This window comes from Fundulus heteroclitus, unplaced genomic scaffold (assembly GCF_011125445.2).
Source record: "Fundulus heteroclitus isolate FHET01 unplaced genomic scaffold, MU-UCD_Fhet_4.1 scaffold_72, whole genome shotgun sequence".
Classification (NCBI taxonomy): domain Eukaryota; kingdom Metazoa; phylum Chordata; class Actinopteri; order Cyprinodontiformes; family Fundulidae; genus Fundulus; species Fundulus heteroclitus.
The window spans coordinates 1460547-1478386 of record NW_023397165.1 but is presented as its reverse complement, the minus strand read 5'-3'; the positions used below and the strand labels follow the sequence as shown (position 1 = coordinate 1478386).

General features: G+C 39.4%; 1 protein-coding gene across 10 annotated transcripts in view; it reads right to left on the bottom strand.

Annotated features, from left to right (window-relative positions):
• rapgef6 (Rap guanine nucleotide exchange factor (GEF) 6) overlaps nucleotides 1–17840 on the bottom strand; it is a 189308-nt gene that overhangs the window by 71627 nt on the left and 99841 nt on the right. The window contains exon 1 of one of the 10 annotated variants that reach the window (XM_036134019.1): nucleotides 15761–16711. The exons of the other annotated variants lie outside the window; for them this stretch is intronic. Within the exon in view, the coding sequence (XP_035989912.1) occupies nucleotides 15761–15814 (54 nt within the window). The 5' untranslated portion in view covers nucleotides 15815–16711. Of the gene's footprint in view, nucleotides 1–15760; nucleotides 16712–17840 lie in introns of those variants that run through there. 10 annotated transcript variants of the gene reach the window in all.

The window sequence follows — 17840 nt, the reverse complement described above, 5'->3', positions numbered from 1 at the left end:
AAAAGACTTTACAACTGAAGTCAAGAGTGCCTTTTATAATATTTACAAGTCACCCCGGGAATTAAATTCAGTTTTTTGTATAGCACATTTCAGTAACAAGACAGTTCAAAGTGATGTAAATGAACAGAATATAAGAAAACATTGCAGTGGATTAGTAGCAATTTTAGCTAAATATTATTGATCTATACTGAAATGCCAAACCGTTATAAAATACCAGGGTTTAAAAATATTATACTCTTCCTGTCTTCCTGCTTTCACCCAATTAGAAGACAACTGTGTAGATTTTCTTGATGATTCATGGGTTTTAAAATACTGTGTTGTCATTCACCTTCTCACTATTTCCACTGCCTATTCATGTGTCTGAATATTTACTGCAAGCTCAAGGAGAGATTCCTTCCAGGTGGAGTATACAGTGACTGAGTGCGTATGCGCTTGGCAGCAGAATGCATTCACTGGCCAAAAGTGTTTGTTTGCGAGGCATTTTCAATATTTTACAGCATGTTTACTCTCCTCTGTTGGCTCTAAGAAAAGGGAGAGTCTGAGGCAAAACATATACACATACGAGTTGCAGGAAGTCGGGGAGATTTTGTTTTGTTCTATAATTATGTTCCAGTCCCAACAAAAGAAGTTTTTGCATTGAACTGATATTGGAAGTACACGATCTGAGAGAAACCTCCTGGGGCTGAGCTGTGTGATGAGCTCCCACATTTTTATGCAATTTTATTCAAATATGAGCAATATCAGGGTTGCAAGGTGATCTTGTGCCATGAAATCTTGCAATATTAAAACGGCATGATATTTCTTGTCAAAGTAAAGCCCGTCTCCCAAAGTCCTATCCAGTTACCGTCATCTGGTGGATATCGTCATATTTGGACCCCACTTGACTTCTTTCATATTTGTTTGTGACTCAAGAACAATAAAAGTTTATTCAGCTGCCCTAATGGGTTGAGAGAGTAAACGGTAAATGGCTTGTACTTGTATACCGCTTTATCCAGTCCAATGACCTCAAAGCGCTTTTCACTACAGTCTGTCACCCATTCACACCCTGATGGTGGTGAATAGTTAATTTGGTTTACTGATATACAAAACAAGGTTAAAGCCAACGTAAAGGGCTATTTTACAGTTTTTAAAGGGTCAGTGCCACTTTTAATTAGTTCTACACCTAAAATACCCTTTGCCATGTGGGGCAAAATAAAGGTATCATGAAGCATTTATTATTTTTTTTTAATTAAACTTACTTTTTACCTGCTCATTATTAAATTAAACCAACACCAATGAATCATAAGTGAATCTAAGTAGTATGAATTTTGAATAAAAAAGGAGAGTTTAAGATCTGAAACATACAGTTCTGTACAATAGCCCAAGTAAAAAAAGGCATACAATGTCCTACATTTTGGGGTAGATTGTTTTGTAGTCTCAGGAACAAGGACAGGATATGGGACACTTTCTTATAAAATGTTTACTTGATTTAGCAAAGTCTTACAAATGGTGAAGCTAGGGGAGATTATTGTTTAAAAGTCAGATTTTTAATAATTCACTGAATGCCATTAGTAAGCAAAAACAAACGTTTTATAAAAAGGCAGACTTTGTGTTAAATCTAATAGTTACCATTTTAAATAGATTTTTCTTTGGATGGATGTTTTTTCTTGGCCTTGCAGTGAGAATTTCACCCTAAAACGTTTAATGAATGTGCTGACAGGCCAGATTTTTACCATTTTTATACTGAATCCTGAGCCACACAAAGTCCCTCAGAAGGCTGCAAATGGCCCCTGACGGCCACCACATATAGACAATTCAAACCCGCACTGAAGTATTCCCCACTGAATACAGATTCCTTAAATCACAATTTGTGCAAACCTTATTCTATTTGTGTGTGTGAGTGAGTTCACCGTCTTATTTTGTGAGCTGGATATGTTGGACCTTCGGCCTTGACTATTACACCTTTATCATATAATATCAATCCTATATATTTGTTTTAATCAGCCTTTTGATTTCTTTCTTGTTTCCTGGAGTAATATTTTAGTTATTTGTTATTTGATTAATGTGTTGATGTCATTTATTTATCTACTCACTAAATGCCCATTTACATGAGGCAGAGCCACTACTGAAGAAAAATAGCCTGCTGACTAACTCCGGTACACTAAAATGTAATTAGTTCATGCATCTATTAATATACAGTGCTTTTGAAATAACAACCAAAACATCAAACCTGTCAGAAAACAGTGTTTGTAAATACACTGTAAAGTACAGAGCAGTGGTATTGAAATCCTTTTGCGTTCGTCTTTCTGCCAGTATTTACTTTAGCGCTGTTTGTAGGTGTATGTGTGTTGCAGGAAGCTGTGAGGCATCTCTGTCTGGGCCCCAGAGGAAAGTGGGCCACGGCCAGGTCTGCCGGATACAGGAAAGGAGGGGAAACACTTGATACCAACACAAACACGTAAAAAAAAAAAAAAAGGTACCCAAACACAAAAACTCCACACCGCTAAACATACAGCTGCATAACAGGTAGCATGTCGTGGCTTCCCTCTGCTAGCAGATGCTTCCTGCCCTGCGGCCCAACAAACAGTGGTTCAACCTGCACACACGCAGCGTGTCCCTGGCGCCCTTGCAGGTCGACCCAGGGCGCGGCTGGAGGACCAGCTCCACCCTGTGGTTCTCCTGGGGTGTTTTTGTTAATGTTGGATCCCGTTTCTACTCTGCTGGCCAACTCAGTTTGGCGCAGACGGAGCTGACTGTGATCCTGGCGCTACGACAACAGCCAGGACGGGAAATTAACTTTTTCAACCGGTCCTGAACTACAGTGTTGTATCATTCCCGCTCGGGGCTTCCACTACTGCTGGATCACACAAATTACGTGTCCAATTCTGTCATATTATGGATTTAAAAGCTACAATGTGCAACTCAATGAGGGAAAAAAACATGTAAATGTCAAGTGTGGTGCTAATGACAGAAAATAATACCCTTTTTGTTATAAATGTTAAAGGACCAAAACATGACCCACCCCACTGCAACCCCCCTTTTCACTACCCTGCTCTTTGTTCAACTCGCGAATTCACTAAGAGCCGCAGAAAAATCAACCAAGCCACCCGATCTTGTATTTATAAATGCCCTTGAAAATTATCCAGTAAAGGCTCTCTGCTTGACAAGAGGATGTGGATCAATAGAAGTGAGATAATGTGGGATGAGGGAAATTGAGGGGGTGGGGGCACTAAGTGGTGGAACTATTAGCACATGTATGAGAGTCTATGTGTGTGTGTGTTGGGAAGGATGGGGGGTTGGGGACGGTAGTTCATGAGAGAACAGTGGTAGGTTGAGTTTGCATAAAGAGAGGGGTATAACGCACGCTGGTGTCTGTAAGTGCTGGGCGTTGTGTATGATTTGAACCGCCGAGTGCGCATTTGTGGCAGTTAACACTAGAATTACCAGAGAAGGGTCATTTAACATTTCTACCTTTGGAGCCCAGAGACGGGTCGACTGACCTGAAGGATTTTAATTAGCATCCTATAAGCAGTTGTGAACCGGTGCTTTTGTTGTGTAAATAAGGCCATTACTGGTGCACAAAAGGAAGGGGGAAGCTTAACTCCCTACTAACTGCCAGGTACAGCTGTGAGCAATGACCAGAAGTATTTGTGTCTAAGTCAAGAGGACTGAAATTCCAGCATGAGAAATATACAAACGTATAAGAGGCAATGGCAATTTGGACAATTTGGTATTCGTACTACTTGAACTGTTTTGCATTTTGTTAAATTATGATTACAAACATCAGTGTATTTCATTGGTATTTTATGACATTTACTCGTACAAATTAGTGCATAATCGTAATGTGAATAGAAAAGTCTCTGTGGTTTAAAAAGTGGTTTTCAAAGGCAAATCTGAAAAAGTGTGGACTGCATTTGTATTCAGGGCCTGATATTCCTAGATTAAAAAAAATGCTTAATTACTAAATTCTAGTCAACACAAAAATTACTGTTCGATTGAAACAATAAGCTTGTTATTGTTCGATTGAAATCGGAAAGAGAGGGGCATACTTAGACATGACCAGGACATGGTCATCAGCCTAAACTGACAGGGTATCACTCAGACAAACATCTCCTTCTTTAAAATAATTTTCAGAACTACCTTGTTTGTGATGGAAGCACAGAGTAGGCTTATTTTTCTACCCTGACTCCCAAGCAGCTAGTTGCTTTATAATATAACATACATACATAATAAACCATACACGATGGTTTTAGAGATTTTGTATCCCAAAAATGCTGCACTTTGCTAATAACAAACAATTGTTTATTATTATAGTATTTAGTTTTATCCATACTGCAGGGTAATAGTTGTAAAGTGATAGTGTTGGTTGTTTTTATTCTTTGGGGGATGCTATATTCACTAGATACAGGGAAACTGGTCAGAGTAAAAAAAGGGGACCTTGTTAAATGCAGTGCAATTATAATCTAATGAAATAAAAGTTGTTTTCTTGGGTGTTCTGATGTATGAAATCAGCAAACAGCTCCTTAATTTTCAAGGAAAACTTGTAAGGAAAACACGGGTTGCCTACAGTAAAATGTGTCTTTTTTTTATTATTATTATTTAACCCCATCCAATGATAGCCCTGCAGTAACTTTGAACGCCAACCCGTGTTGCTAATTTGGTTAGTTTTCTACTGTAGAGCTGCCTCCATCATAGATTGCACCCACCCCCAACATGGACTATTCACACGTACCTTCTGGCCTGACAGTACAGAAGTGTGGAATGCTTTTGTGAGTTCGGCTCTCCTCCCCCCCTGCTGATTCCTCAGGCAATGGCCCTATTTACAATTGAACAAGGGATGCTAATTTGAGCCACCAGAGTCGTCAGTTTGGACTCAGGGTCTTTTGACCCTCTTTTGGGACTTCAGGGGAGAGGTTGAAAACCCTGGTAATGCTAGTGTTAAACTGCGTCTGAGAGCTCAACCATCGAGTTCAAGCATCTCACCCATGATGAGAAAAGACAATGGGAGGGTTTATCTTTAAGCATTGTTATATGTAAAGAGCTTTTTACCATCTACGACTTACCCTATCACGACTAGAAGATTCTCTTTTTTTTTTTTTTGATGAAAAGTGAGCTTTGTCACATTTTGTCACGATTCATCTACAAATGTCCGTGTGGACAAAAACTAGGTCAAGCTACATGATGTCTGATTTTTTTTTACAAACATCTGTACAGTATGGGATGCATTTGTAATTTGCCAACAAGTCAATGATTGGTAGAACCAACTTTCTTTTGAGTTTCGTCTCTACATTGTTTGCATGTCTACAGGCTGAAACCTCTAACCCAGTCTGCTTTGAAAAATAATTTGAGCTTAGTCTGATTGGATGAACAGCTTTGGCGCACGTCCATTTTTAAATTGTGCCACAAATTCTCGAGCCAATTTAGGCATAGATCATTCTGAAATGCATTTGGATGCAAACCACTAAATTATCACCCAGTTTGTATGTTTAGGGCTGTTGTCTTTCTAGAAAATGAAACTCCACCGCAGACTCAAGCCTAGAACAGGAATTCTTGCAGGACGATGCTGTACTCAGCTTCATCCATCTTCAAATCCATTCTGAACAGCTTCTCAGGTCCTTGTGAAGAAAAGCACCCCCATCGTATGATGCTGACCCACTATGTTTCACAGCTTTCAGGGTGGTGTGCACTGTTAGCTTTTTTACACTGCACAACATCTTAAGTTTGTTCACCCAGAAGTCGGTTGTACATCCAGAGAAATTATTCTCATTTTTTTGTCATTGCATATCAAGGTAAAGTGTGAGAAAACAAGCACTTTTCGTCATTTTTATGACTCAAGTGGTGCTATAAAAATCACAAAATGTGTGCATACTTGAAGAAAAGCTTTCTTTTCTACCAAAAACAATAAAAAATAAACACTATTTTTACAACCATCCAGGAAAGTAAAAAAGGCCTACTGTGGTTAAAGAAATTTGTGTAGTGCTTTCAGCCCATTCAGTCTAAATGACAAAGCATAACAGGTTCATGCACACAACAAAGAAGCCAGATAGAGCTACAGCAGTGTGCTAAAGTTTTATTCAACAGCTTTTTCAATTATTTCTCACAACATGAGAAACAAAAAAAAAAAAAATTGACTGAGAGGTCATTTAAATTATACAAGAGCAAAAGGGTCGGACGTTTAGTGATCAACATTCAGCTAAAAATATTGAGCAGAAAAAGAAATTAGTAACGGTGTCTGTTATTGTTAGAAAGACTGAATGGTAATTTATGAGTTATGGGAGGCGAGCAGGGCATGGCCTGACCAAATGCAATCCATATTGATCTTTATCACCCCCACTTCCTGCCCATATGATATCCTAGAGCTCCCTCGGCATGCTGAAAGCTCTCTGTGTTGCTTCATGCTCAAACCCCCGTCTCTCTCTGCTTGTGCTTTTGTCCGAACGCCTCATGCACTCCCCGCCTTTCAAATGCCACACCGGGCTCGGCGTAGAGTCTGTCAGTCCCCCCCCCCCCCGTCTCCCAGTATGTGGGGCTGAGGTCGAAGTAAATCAGCCAAGTCTGATGTGAAGAGGCAGTGGATATAACCCCACCTGACAAAAGGTCAAACCCCATACAACACAGAAAATGATTCAGTCAACATATTCCTGCTCTCAAGGAGGAATGGGGTAGCTATCCAAGACCACTTTAGATGTGACGGAGACGATTGTATCGATATATTTTTTATGACAGACAGTGACTTGTTCAATGTGGCTATGTTATATAATTCTGATTTCTGGTTATTGCCAAAATAATGGCTAAAAAGGCAGACTACTAACTCTCCCTTTCATAAACAAACCCGTGTTAACGGATCATCAAAGTATCCGTGGCTTGTTTTCATCTGTCACTATATTTCTAAACAGGCTCATTTGCAGCCTAAAAACACAAACATAGTTAAAAAAAAACAACATGACTTTCTTTTTAAAAACATCCAAGAGAAGGCAACTAAGCTAATTTCTGCAATCCATAATGACAGCTAGGATATAGAATCAGAACTGTCTTTATTTAATACCAAGAGTTTAGGAAGTTTAATGGCATATCAGCAACAACAATGACGTCATGGCAAAGTATAATAAACAATGCACTGCTTAAGTTACTGAAGTAAATGAATAAAATGTAAGGATGATTTAAATAGCATCTTGTAATCATAATTTGATAAAAACCTCCATTACTTGATGCAGCTGGCTTTAGTGAACATAACTGCAGTTGGGATTAAACCGTTAACGCTGATTAGATGCTGGGGGATGTTTATTGGGATTTAATAACTTTAAAATTAACCTTCAACTCGTCGTGATTCTGATGTGTGCGTCCCCCAAGACACCCGGTGTTTCTTTTCATTCACTTCCTCACAGACACTCGCTTTCTCTTCCACACACAGATACACACAGGAGGACGGTTACAATACAAACTTAGCTTAGACCTCATGCTTAGTGATATGAATTTGATATGATTTGTCACATGGGAAGTACATGGGACTGGAAGTTATATTAACAAGCATAAAATCACCTTGGCAGTTGGGGATGCAGTCCCTTAAACGCAACACCACACATAAGTCTGGTCCTGATGTGTTGGATGGTGGACCTTGTAAGCATGCGAGGAAGACCATGCGTAGACTAGACAGTCTAATATGTGTCATTTATGCCTGTGTACCTGGAGAGTATTTATATTTTGCATCATTATGATGAGTTTTTTGAACAATACCAGATGCTGGCCCTCACACATCAAGATAAAATGCTTCTATGATTAAGCAAGAGCACAACATTGGCATTTTATAGTGATATCTTCCTTCAAACCTCTCAAAGACTTCATCTTACAGCAGACTAAGCAAAAAAATAAATAAATGTATTTTGAATCCTTACACATACAAGCAGATGTCAAGGCAACAAAGTGGAGCAACGAAAAAGTGACAAGGGAGAACTTGAAAGTTTAAAAGTTAACGCTAATTTTTTTCATCAGGTATATTTCTAATCTATAAAAAAAACACCTTTTAGAGCTCTGTAACCCCCTCTCTCATATAATTATGTCTACAGAGTGATCTACACTGGGAAATTACTTGATGTGGTATCTTTGGTGGTCAGAGCACCTTGTGAATGTGAAATGAGCTTTGAGGTGCTAAGATCTTAATCAGAATAAACTGTTTGGGCATGAAATCCTAGCACTGAGGAAAAATTCAATAGACTCTACTGGGGAATAATTAATCTCCTTATTGCACTCAATAGAGGTTGAGCAGTGTAATGCAGCTAACAGTTCTATATCTGCTGTGATGATGAATGGACAAACAGTAATTTTAAGCCAGATTTAGAAACGTAACCAAGCAGCTAATCTATTACCTATAAAAAACGGGAATATTTTCCACTTTAAATAAGTTTTGATCCATTATCTTTCATGGTATTAAACTGCACAAATGGACATATTTACTTCAGAGAGTTAAGGATTGTGGTTATTTAGACATGCCAGACGCTTCGTGTGCCGACCTATCAATCTGGCCGACCTGCCACGCCTGGCCCGTCCTGGCCTGGCATTAAATCCATCATCCAAGTGAAGCGCTCCCCTACCAAAATATGCATGACCAAATTGCTATTCAACAGAGAATGGGGTCCAGACTAACTGATAATGCCAATGTTCAGCTTGGGTCATTGATTGCCACGAGAAGCAGAAGCAGGACCTGGAGGGCAGAAGATGGACCTGATCAACTCTGCAAGAAGTATGGGAATATTAGAGCTATGCAATTTATTGCACTAATAATACATAAAAAAAAGTCTTGCAGTTTTGAGCCAAAAACATACCAGATAAACTAAAAAAGAAAAGTATAATTTTTGCGCATTTACGATATGATTGCAATTACAAAAAACAATGCAATTTCCAAATCGCCGATGTCTGCAATTTTAGGCTATGTAACAATTAATGGATGTGGCGCGTCATTTAGGTGTCGGTAAATGTTTAAAGTGGGTTTGCCTCCACATGGAAGGGAAGAAAGTTGCAGCAGTGAGATAATCTCATTTTATTATTTGTTTTAGAGTTTATATAATCTATACATTTTTTACCAGAAACTTTCAGGAATCTCACCACAGCGTTAAGTACCAGTCAAACTGTTTAATACATAGACTTGTTGGTTGCACTTTATGTTTAACATGGACTGATGTCCAACTCAACAAGTTGAATCAGAATCAGATTAATAAAAACAGACACATTTCCTGTTTTAAATAGTCCCTGTTTACAAACATATTGATCTACAGGCCATTTTTGTTGCTTGTGGTTAATGCAAAAGTCCAAATTAAATAGCAATCGCAATTATGGTTGAAATAAATCGTAGCTTTGATTTTTTTGGCGTAATTGTACAGCCCTAATTTTTGCTACAAGCATTTTTGATCGCGACTTCTTTAACAGGGTTTTGTTGTTATAACGCATACAATTGGTCTTCTGTTTTCTTCTGTGTGTGTATATATATATATATATATATATATATATATATATATATATATATATATATATATATATATATATATATATATATAAATAAATAAAAGGAGTTATACAGTTATTTCCTCTACCAAGCTTATAATAGAAAATAAAACACCTGACTGACCCTAACAGTGTTTTGCATTTTATAAAAAATGTGTTAATATCTAGCTGTATGAGTTTTAGAAAACTCTATCAAACATTTATTTGGGGCTATAACAATAAAATATGAGTAATGATGAGGATTGCATAAGTACCATCCAGAGGGAATAAAAAGCAGCCCAGAGATTCTGACAGGGTTTGAAAAACACAAAGCAAAGGTGTGATCTGTGAGGATGCAGATGGTTTCAGAAGGAGCTGGTTTGATTTATAAGACAGGAAGGAGCAGATAAGTGAGGATACAGTCATTTAAAAATAACAGCGACAGCAGCAGTAACATCAGGCTGGTGACAACGGCAACAGGCCCCATTATTGATGCTTAAATAATAGATGGGGATGGAGAGATGGAAAGGTAAAGGAAGGAATGAACAAGTAGTAGAGGATGGCAGAGTCTCAGCCTGAATACAAATCGGAAAAGGAGGGAAAGTTGACACAACCTGGAATTCTGTTCAGCTGACATGGATGGGATTTTAAGATATTTCACATATTTCTGTGTCACCACATGACCACAGACCCCTGGGGGTCGGCAAGTAACCACGTCCATAACATCAGTGGACGGGTCCGACTTTCCTCCAGCTTAATGTACATGAAACAGAAGGGGTCATTTTTGGTGGAACTAGATTTAAACAGACTAAAAACTAAGTATAGAAAGAAATACCTTACAATATTACCATTATATGTGTCCGTCTTAACTATGTTTTATCAGGAAAAATGGCTGGATTCTGTCTATGAAATCCGCATTACAAGACTCATGTCTCGGTCACGTAAACAAAAACTGCAAAAACAGAACTAAAATAAGTTCAACTTTTTTTTTTTAATGAGTGTATTTATACTTTATTTGAGAAGGTAAGAAAGATAATCTGCCAATGGAATAAGATTTTTGCACTTAAAATAGGAAGAACTCATCTCCAACTCATTTCAAGTGCATTATATCTAATTATCTTATTCTAGGGGTAAAATTACTCTTTCCATTGGCAGATAATCTTATTTACCTGCTCAAATCAAGGACAAATAAAGTAATTTCAAGAAAAGTTCACTTATTTTTAGTTCTGTTTTTGCAGTGAACGCCCTGATAGTCTCACACTTGATGGCTAAAGCTAAGAAGCCATTCACTATTAGTGAAGAGCTGATGCTGCCCGCCACTAAAACATTTGCTGTGAGCTTCTAGGAGAGGTGGCCCTAAAAGCTACAATTAAAAAAATAAAATTACGGAGTACACTGAGCATAAACAACACACTTTGGGTGTCACTGCATCCATTACCCCTAGATGGGACCATCTTGTTGTCTAATAATTATTATTATTAGAAAATACCACAGTTTTATGCCGGTTTTATCATTTTATTTTGCAGTATTTATCCGCCATACCTTAAAGGCCGGTCCATGAAATTATTTTCTGACATTAGGGTTTGGGATCATTGGTTTAGGGTATGGTAATGTATCTTTATAGGTCAGGAAGCTGCAGCTCATCCAAAATGCAGCACGCAGGCTCATGACCAATGCCAGGGAAATGGATATTATTACACGAGTCCTTAAAATGCTGCACTTGCTCCCTGTAAAGAAGGGATTTTAAAATCATATTGGTCGATAAAGCCCTGGGTGGTCTTGGGTGTACATAAATTTCAGAGTTGGTTGTTAGGTTTTAAACCATGCGGACCCTCAGATTCATCAGAAAACTATTAAACCAGTGTTCCAGGAACAGAGATCAACTAGGGGAGAAAGCATTTCTCCTTTAAATCGGCGCAGCAAATATAATTGCTCACACCAGCTTTAACATTTTAAAGTCAAAAATTGTTTTCAACTGATTTTCATAATTTGTTCCTCATTTATTTGTTTTAATGTAATTGAAAATAACAATAAAAGGTATTTACGTCCTCAATTTCACGTAAAATACTTTGATTTGTTGTAATTTGTGCATGAATGGTTCTGTAGAAATTAACTTGCTCTGCATAACACTGACCCAATAATACCTCCAGTAAAAATCTGATCATTTGATATTAGAAACTGCTCAGTATCTCAGAAAAGAAACCCTCTTGTCATCAAAAAGCAGCTCCACTGACCTATATCTTAATGCGTGTCATCTGATGCCAAATTTCCAGCCATCCAGTCGATTTTTCTATACGTCTCCTCTGGCATTAGAAATGAGAGCAGGTGAATATGGGACGCAATGTCCTATTAAATACAAGTGTTATAGACTGAAAAAAGTCCATACACTGCAAAATGACATGGCTTATTTAAAACAAACAATGTGCATTTTGTTTTTCTTAACTTTAAAGTATCCTAAAACCCAGCTATGTTGTTAAATCTGTTCATTGCAAAGCTGAATTGTTTAATGGAGCTACAGCGCATTGCAAAAAGATTCATCTCCCTTGTTTTTTTTTTTTAACCCATTTTGTTCCATTCTAACCTGTAATGTAAATGTTTTAATAGCCCAAGATGGGGAAGTGAAATAAGAAGCATATATAAGAAAAGATTCAACAAACGTAAAAAACTGAAAATTGGCTTGTGCGTATGTATCTAAACGCTTTGCAATGAAGCCCCCTGAACAGTCACATAATAAGTGAAATGAAGTCCACCTGTGACCAATCTAAGTGTCATACAACTAGAATGGAGGTTTACCTTCCAGCAGGACATTAGCCTGAAGCATGCAAATGTACTGTAATGGCCTAGTCAAAGTCCAGACCTCAATGCAATCAGGAAACTGCACTGTTGACAAGTGAAAACCATCCAACATGGAGGAGCTGAAGCCCTGAGGAATGGGCAGAAATCCCAGTGGTAAGATGTGACAGAATCAGAGAAACTTATGCAAAGCCACTTGCAGCTTTAAGTGCCACAGAAGGCAGCTGTAGTCTACAGATAACTGACTGTAGACTTGTCATATTTGTTGTCTGATCCACAATAAAATAAATACTATATCTTATTTATTTCCCTTCATTTGTTCCTCCATCCCTTAGGGAGCAGTGGACTGCCACAATGCGTGCCGCCCGGGGAGCAATCTGGGGCTAAGGGTCTAGTTCGGAGACCCATGGTGGCAGTCTCTGGGGATCAAATCAGGTTCTTGCGCCCTGCTCTAACCACTAGGCCACCACTCCCCCGGTCTAAACTTTTTAATCCCAGGTTGAGGAAACATACGACAAATACCAACAGGGCTGGATATATTTGCAAGGCACTGTAAGCAGTCAGTCATTATTAGGAGAGAAATCCAAGTTCATCTCCAATTGTACCCGAAACCTTAAAAACAGAAAAAGCACCAGAACAATAAAATGACTGACCATCCTCCTGAATGTAGTTTTCTTCCCTGGAGCTTCCACCTCTACTTTTACTCTAAAATTGGCCTTTTTTTTTTCCTTCCCAGTTATATTCCAAAATTGTCTTAAGAGAGCTGAAATCCCTCCGCAGAGCCCCTTCTGGGTTTCTGAGTGTTACTATCCCTGCAGACATGAAACCAGCCGCCTAACAGGGAGGAGGAAGGAAGCTTAATTAACCTTTCCAAAAGGTGAGCTCATCACAGACGCTGGCCAATTAATACAGACTTCAAACAGGCCATGCAGGACGTAAACTCCGCAGCTATAAACGGTGGGTAAATAGGCTCAGACAGACCAGTAATGACAAGCACTTGTTTAGGCCAAAGACAGAGCAGAACTCCTCATATTAGACTGCTAGAACCATGACATGGATTAAGATTAAAGGTGTTAATAGTTCACCCGTGGCCTTTTTCCTCACAACCTGGAATTAAAATGGATTGTTTGACGGTTTGCTCCATTTGATTGACAGAACATGACTACAGCTTTGAAGATGTATCGTTTAATGATCAACGCCTTCCTTGTCTAGTCTGTGTGTTTTGGTGGTTAACAACACAACACAGCCAAGTTCAGTTCATCGTTTAATGCGTTTAATAGTAAAAAGCAGGACTGCGTAACATTGCCACATCTTACTGATTACGATCAATGTTCACTTTTCTCACTATTCTCTGTTTTCCATCATCACAACATCCCTGTCACTCTCCCTGAACTTTTACAATCCATGTCAATAAAGATCTATATGAGGTGTGGACATAAATGGTGATTGGCCAAATAAATTACTGGCTAGCAGAAATATAGTATATGGCAGTAAAATTACATTATATCCAATAGTTCTTTATGAATGCAGGATTACACAGACCGATATCCATCCATGGTCTATACCCACTTAAGTATGCAGGGTCATGCAGCGCTGGACACACACTAACCTTACGGCAATTTGGACAGACCAATCAACCGTCATGTTTTTGGACTGTGGCAAGAAGCCGGAGTACCCATAGAGAACCCAGAAATCCACACGGAGAACATGCAAACTCCATGCACAAAGACCCCAGGTCCGGATTTGAACCAAGGATCGTCTTACTGCAAGAACAGTGCTACACAAATTCTAATTTTGCATGTAGAGAGACTCTAGTAAAATAAACCCTGCAGATTATATCTACTTGTCAAGTCAAAATGATGAAACTCAGACATCAACACTTAAAATCTATAATCTCTTATTGTCTAGAATTAGGATATATTATTACTCATAAAGGATGGTTCAACTACTTAACTCTGTTCAACAAGTTAAGGGGTCTTTTGCTTTAAAAGCAGGAGCTTGAAAGCCAAGCCTTCGCCAGATTTATCTAAAGCTCCATAGAAGAGAAAAGAGACGTTTAAGGTGGGTCACAGTATGAAGGGACAGCCAAAAGGCAAAGTAACAAGCCACCAAACAGCTATGCATCACCTTAGACTGAACATCTTCCCTTTTATCGCCCTTTAGTCTCCAGAGAGCTCATTATTCCCAATCCAACAAGAAGCACAGATACTGAAGGCAAACACCTCTGAGGCTTTCAGCACCCAGATAGATGCTGCCTCAGCGACAGACAAACAGAGATCCATGCTAAACTCGTTCTGTGAGGACCACCAGAGCTCCAGTATCCCTCCATGTTCCTATCAACCAGCTCCTTCAAAGACAAAAATAGAACCAATGATAAAAAAGCGGAAACCCTAAAAAAAGACAAAAGCAGCGCTTCAATCGCTGGAGTTGCTATGCTTACATCATCACAAGTTCACCAAAGGATAACTCTGGCAGATTATTTTGAGAAACTGAAACTAGGCCATTGGATTGTTAATTATAAACTCAGCTACATTGCAGCTAGTTTAGTTCAAACTGAATAAATTTAACAGAAAAACAGCTCCTCTGTGGCCCGGGACTCCATCCGGGCAGTTTAAATAAGCTAAATACTTATAATGTTAACAAGAGGAGCAAAAAAACAGATTTAAAGCAACAGGAAAAGAGCGCTGAGCCTTTCAAATATTATCTTTGGAAACCCTTAAACCAGACTTGCAGCTACATCTGCTTAGATTAATGAGATGTTGGTGAAAAGACAGAAAAATCTCCAATACATCACAGCTACTCAAAGACTGAACAGTATAGAATTTAAATAATTAGAGAGTTTTTTTTAAGCAAAATCAGGTATAGAAGAATTTTTCGATTTAAATGTAAACTTAGAGTTGTCTAAAATGTACTTCTCCTCTCAAAGACCAGAAACAACTGAAGTTGGGATAATTTCTATTAAAGACGCACCGATCGCGGTTTTCAAAGCTTCCCGGATCGACGAAATTGACAGATTTCCATTTTCAAAACAAAAAGACAAAAAAATTAAAATGAATGTGGAGCCGGTTATTAAGGTAGTGATTTTGAATCCAACATTAAATCAAAGAAAGCCTGCCAATTTCTCTTTCATTTTAATTTTACCAAACAAGCGCATCAAAGCATTTGATGAAAATGTTGGCCATGTGGTAATTAGGTGAAAATATTTACTTTCGTTTCATTTATTGAATACATCATCACCTATTACAGCAGATCAGCGTATAATTCCGATCTCTGGCCAAATTGATTGGTGCGTCCCTCACCCCGCCTCCCAACATGGTTCAAAACCGAATTTAAGCTATAGGAGTTATCATCTTCAAACAGACATATATGTGGACAATATGCAAATGAATCGAGATGCTGATCTCCAATCCCCACGCAGTCTGTCTCTCCCCATCAACGGCGGACACGCATGCACACTGAGGCGGCGGTGCCCCCCGGAGGAGCGGGCCAGATAAGGGATTACGACATCGCTTACTTTGGAGGACCACGGCTGCAAGCAGTTGGCATAGCAACGGACCAGGAAAGCCATTTCCACGGGAGGGAGGGAGCCAGCGAGGGGGAAGTTTCCCTCTCGTTCGGCGAAAGGACGAAAAAAAGAAATAAATAAGAGAAGAGGGGAACGGCTGACGCCACTCTCTCTCTGCTTCTGCAGCGGACCTGTCCAGAGGCTGTTTGAAACCCGGAGTCCTGATTAATTAGGATGGCAGCGCGATGTCACCATGGAAGGAGGCTTCAAGTGAAGACAGAGTCGTTCGAATGCAAACCCTCTTTGGCGTCTACTTAAGCGCGAAAGTCTGGAGAGTACGCATGGGTAAAATGAGAAAAAGATGCTGAAAGGACGAGGGGAAAAAAACTTGACATGGAAGTCAAGCTGAGCTTTTAAGTTTAAACTTACATCACTGAGCTCATTAAGTCAGTTCTGTCCTTTTAAAGATTCAACAAGAAGCTCCTGCCTTGAAGAGGAGTGAAAACTTTTACAAAATGAGGGATAGCTCCATGCATCTGCAGCCTGGAAAGAAAAAAAAAAAAGCTTCATCCCAGGGTTCAAGTCGTCCAAACAATCCTTTTCCAATTCCACAAAGCTTGGATCGTCAGCCAGCACAGACTGCATCTGTCAAACTCCTTCCTCCGTCTCTTTGCAACTCTATAAAGCTCCAGCGATGCAAGCGTGAGCCCTGGCGTGCAGCTCCATGCCCAGATCCCCTAAATCCTGCTCCCGCACCCCAACTCTAGTCATCCAGAGGTTAACGCTCGCACCTCACGCCGGCATTCCTTCTCCTCCCCCCTCCCAACCGTGGAGAGAAGCTACCGTGGATGGATGCTGCACCGAGACGAGCCAGCCACTAATGGGAAGCTGAGGAAAGAGTGGGAGCGAGGAGAGGCAGGAGAAGGGAGGGGAATCCAGCTGAAAAAGAATGACATCACCTGTGCAGCGGAGAGAGGGCGGGAAGAGAGAGATGGGGTAGGGGAGGTGGGTAAAATGAGGCGAACACAGGGGGGGGGGGGGACTGCATTAAATGGATTGGCTGCTGAGCAGATGTGGATAGGAGAAGGAGAGATAGAAGGAGATGGAGATGGAGGGGACAGCGAGGGAACATCTTTATTGATCTGCTGGTAACATAAAGCCGAGTATATTGAGGCAATCCCCTCCCCTTTGTGAGCATAAATTACAAAAAAATGAAAGAGAAGGGGGTGGGTGGGGGGGGGAGATAAATCCCAGAGCCCCTGCGAGATAGAAGGACAGACTCTGCTGCCAAACAAGCAAAGCCCAGGAAGATTTGCACCGGGGCAAACAGAATCTGACGTTTAAGAACCACGCAAGCACACATGCAGTAAATCCTTGGCCAAATCTAAAGCTAATAAAAACATAAACTACAGGTGGTTCTGAGTCAGGCCTGTCCAACATGAAGCAGCACATGTGGAGAAGTTGGACACTTGTTTCCATTTAAGGACAACATGCATTTATGCTCAACATCTTAAGAGATGCAAATAGATATAAACTCAAGCCTACAAGAGCAGTCACACCAGTTTGACTGAGCTTAACTGCATTTTAAGATATTATGTGCTATATCAACTCTTCAGTAATGCATAATTGCAATTCGTAAAGAAAACATGATTAATGTAATATATTTTTAAACAAAATATTAGAAAAATTTGTTCTGCAGTCCTCTTTATGCTTATACCCCTAAATAAACTGCAGGGCAATCAGCCGCCTTCAAGAGTCACCCAATTATTAAATAATGTCCAACGGTGTGTAATTCTATCTCAGTACTAACAATGCTGTTCTGTGAAGGTTGAAAAGTTTTTTAAGGAGAAGACTAAGAAACAATATAATATAAACAATATAAATGTAAACTGTTTACTAAAATGGGCTGAAGGAGCAGTTCCCTACAACCTTCCTCTTGGTTCATTACATACGGAAATCCAAATAAAAACATAACTTTTGTGGTTGTAAGGTGACTAAATGTGATCAAGCTGAAGGGATATGAATAGTTTTGCAAGGTTTTGAAGGTGCTAATTTTTTATCAGACTAATCAGAAGAGAGAACAATTAGA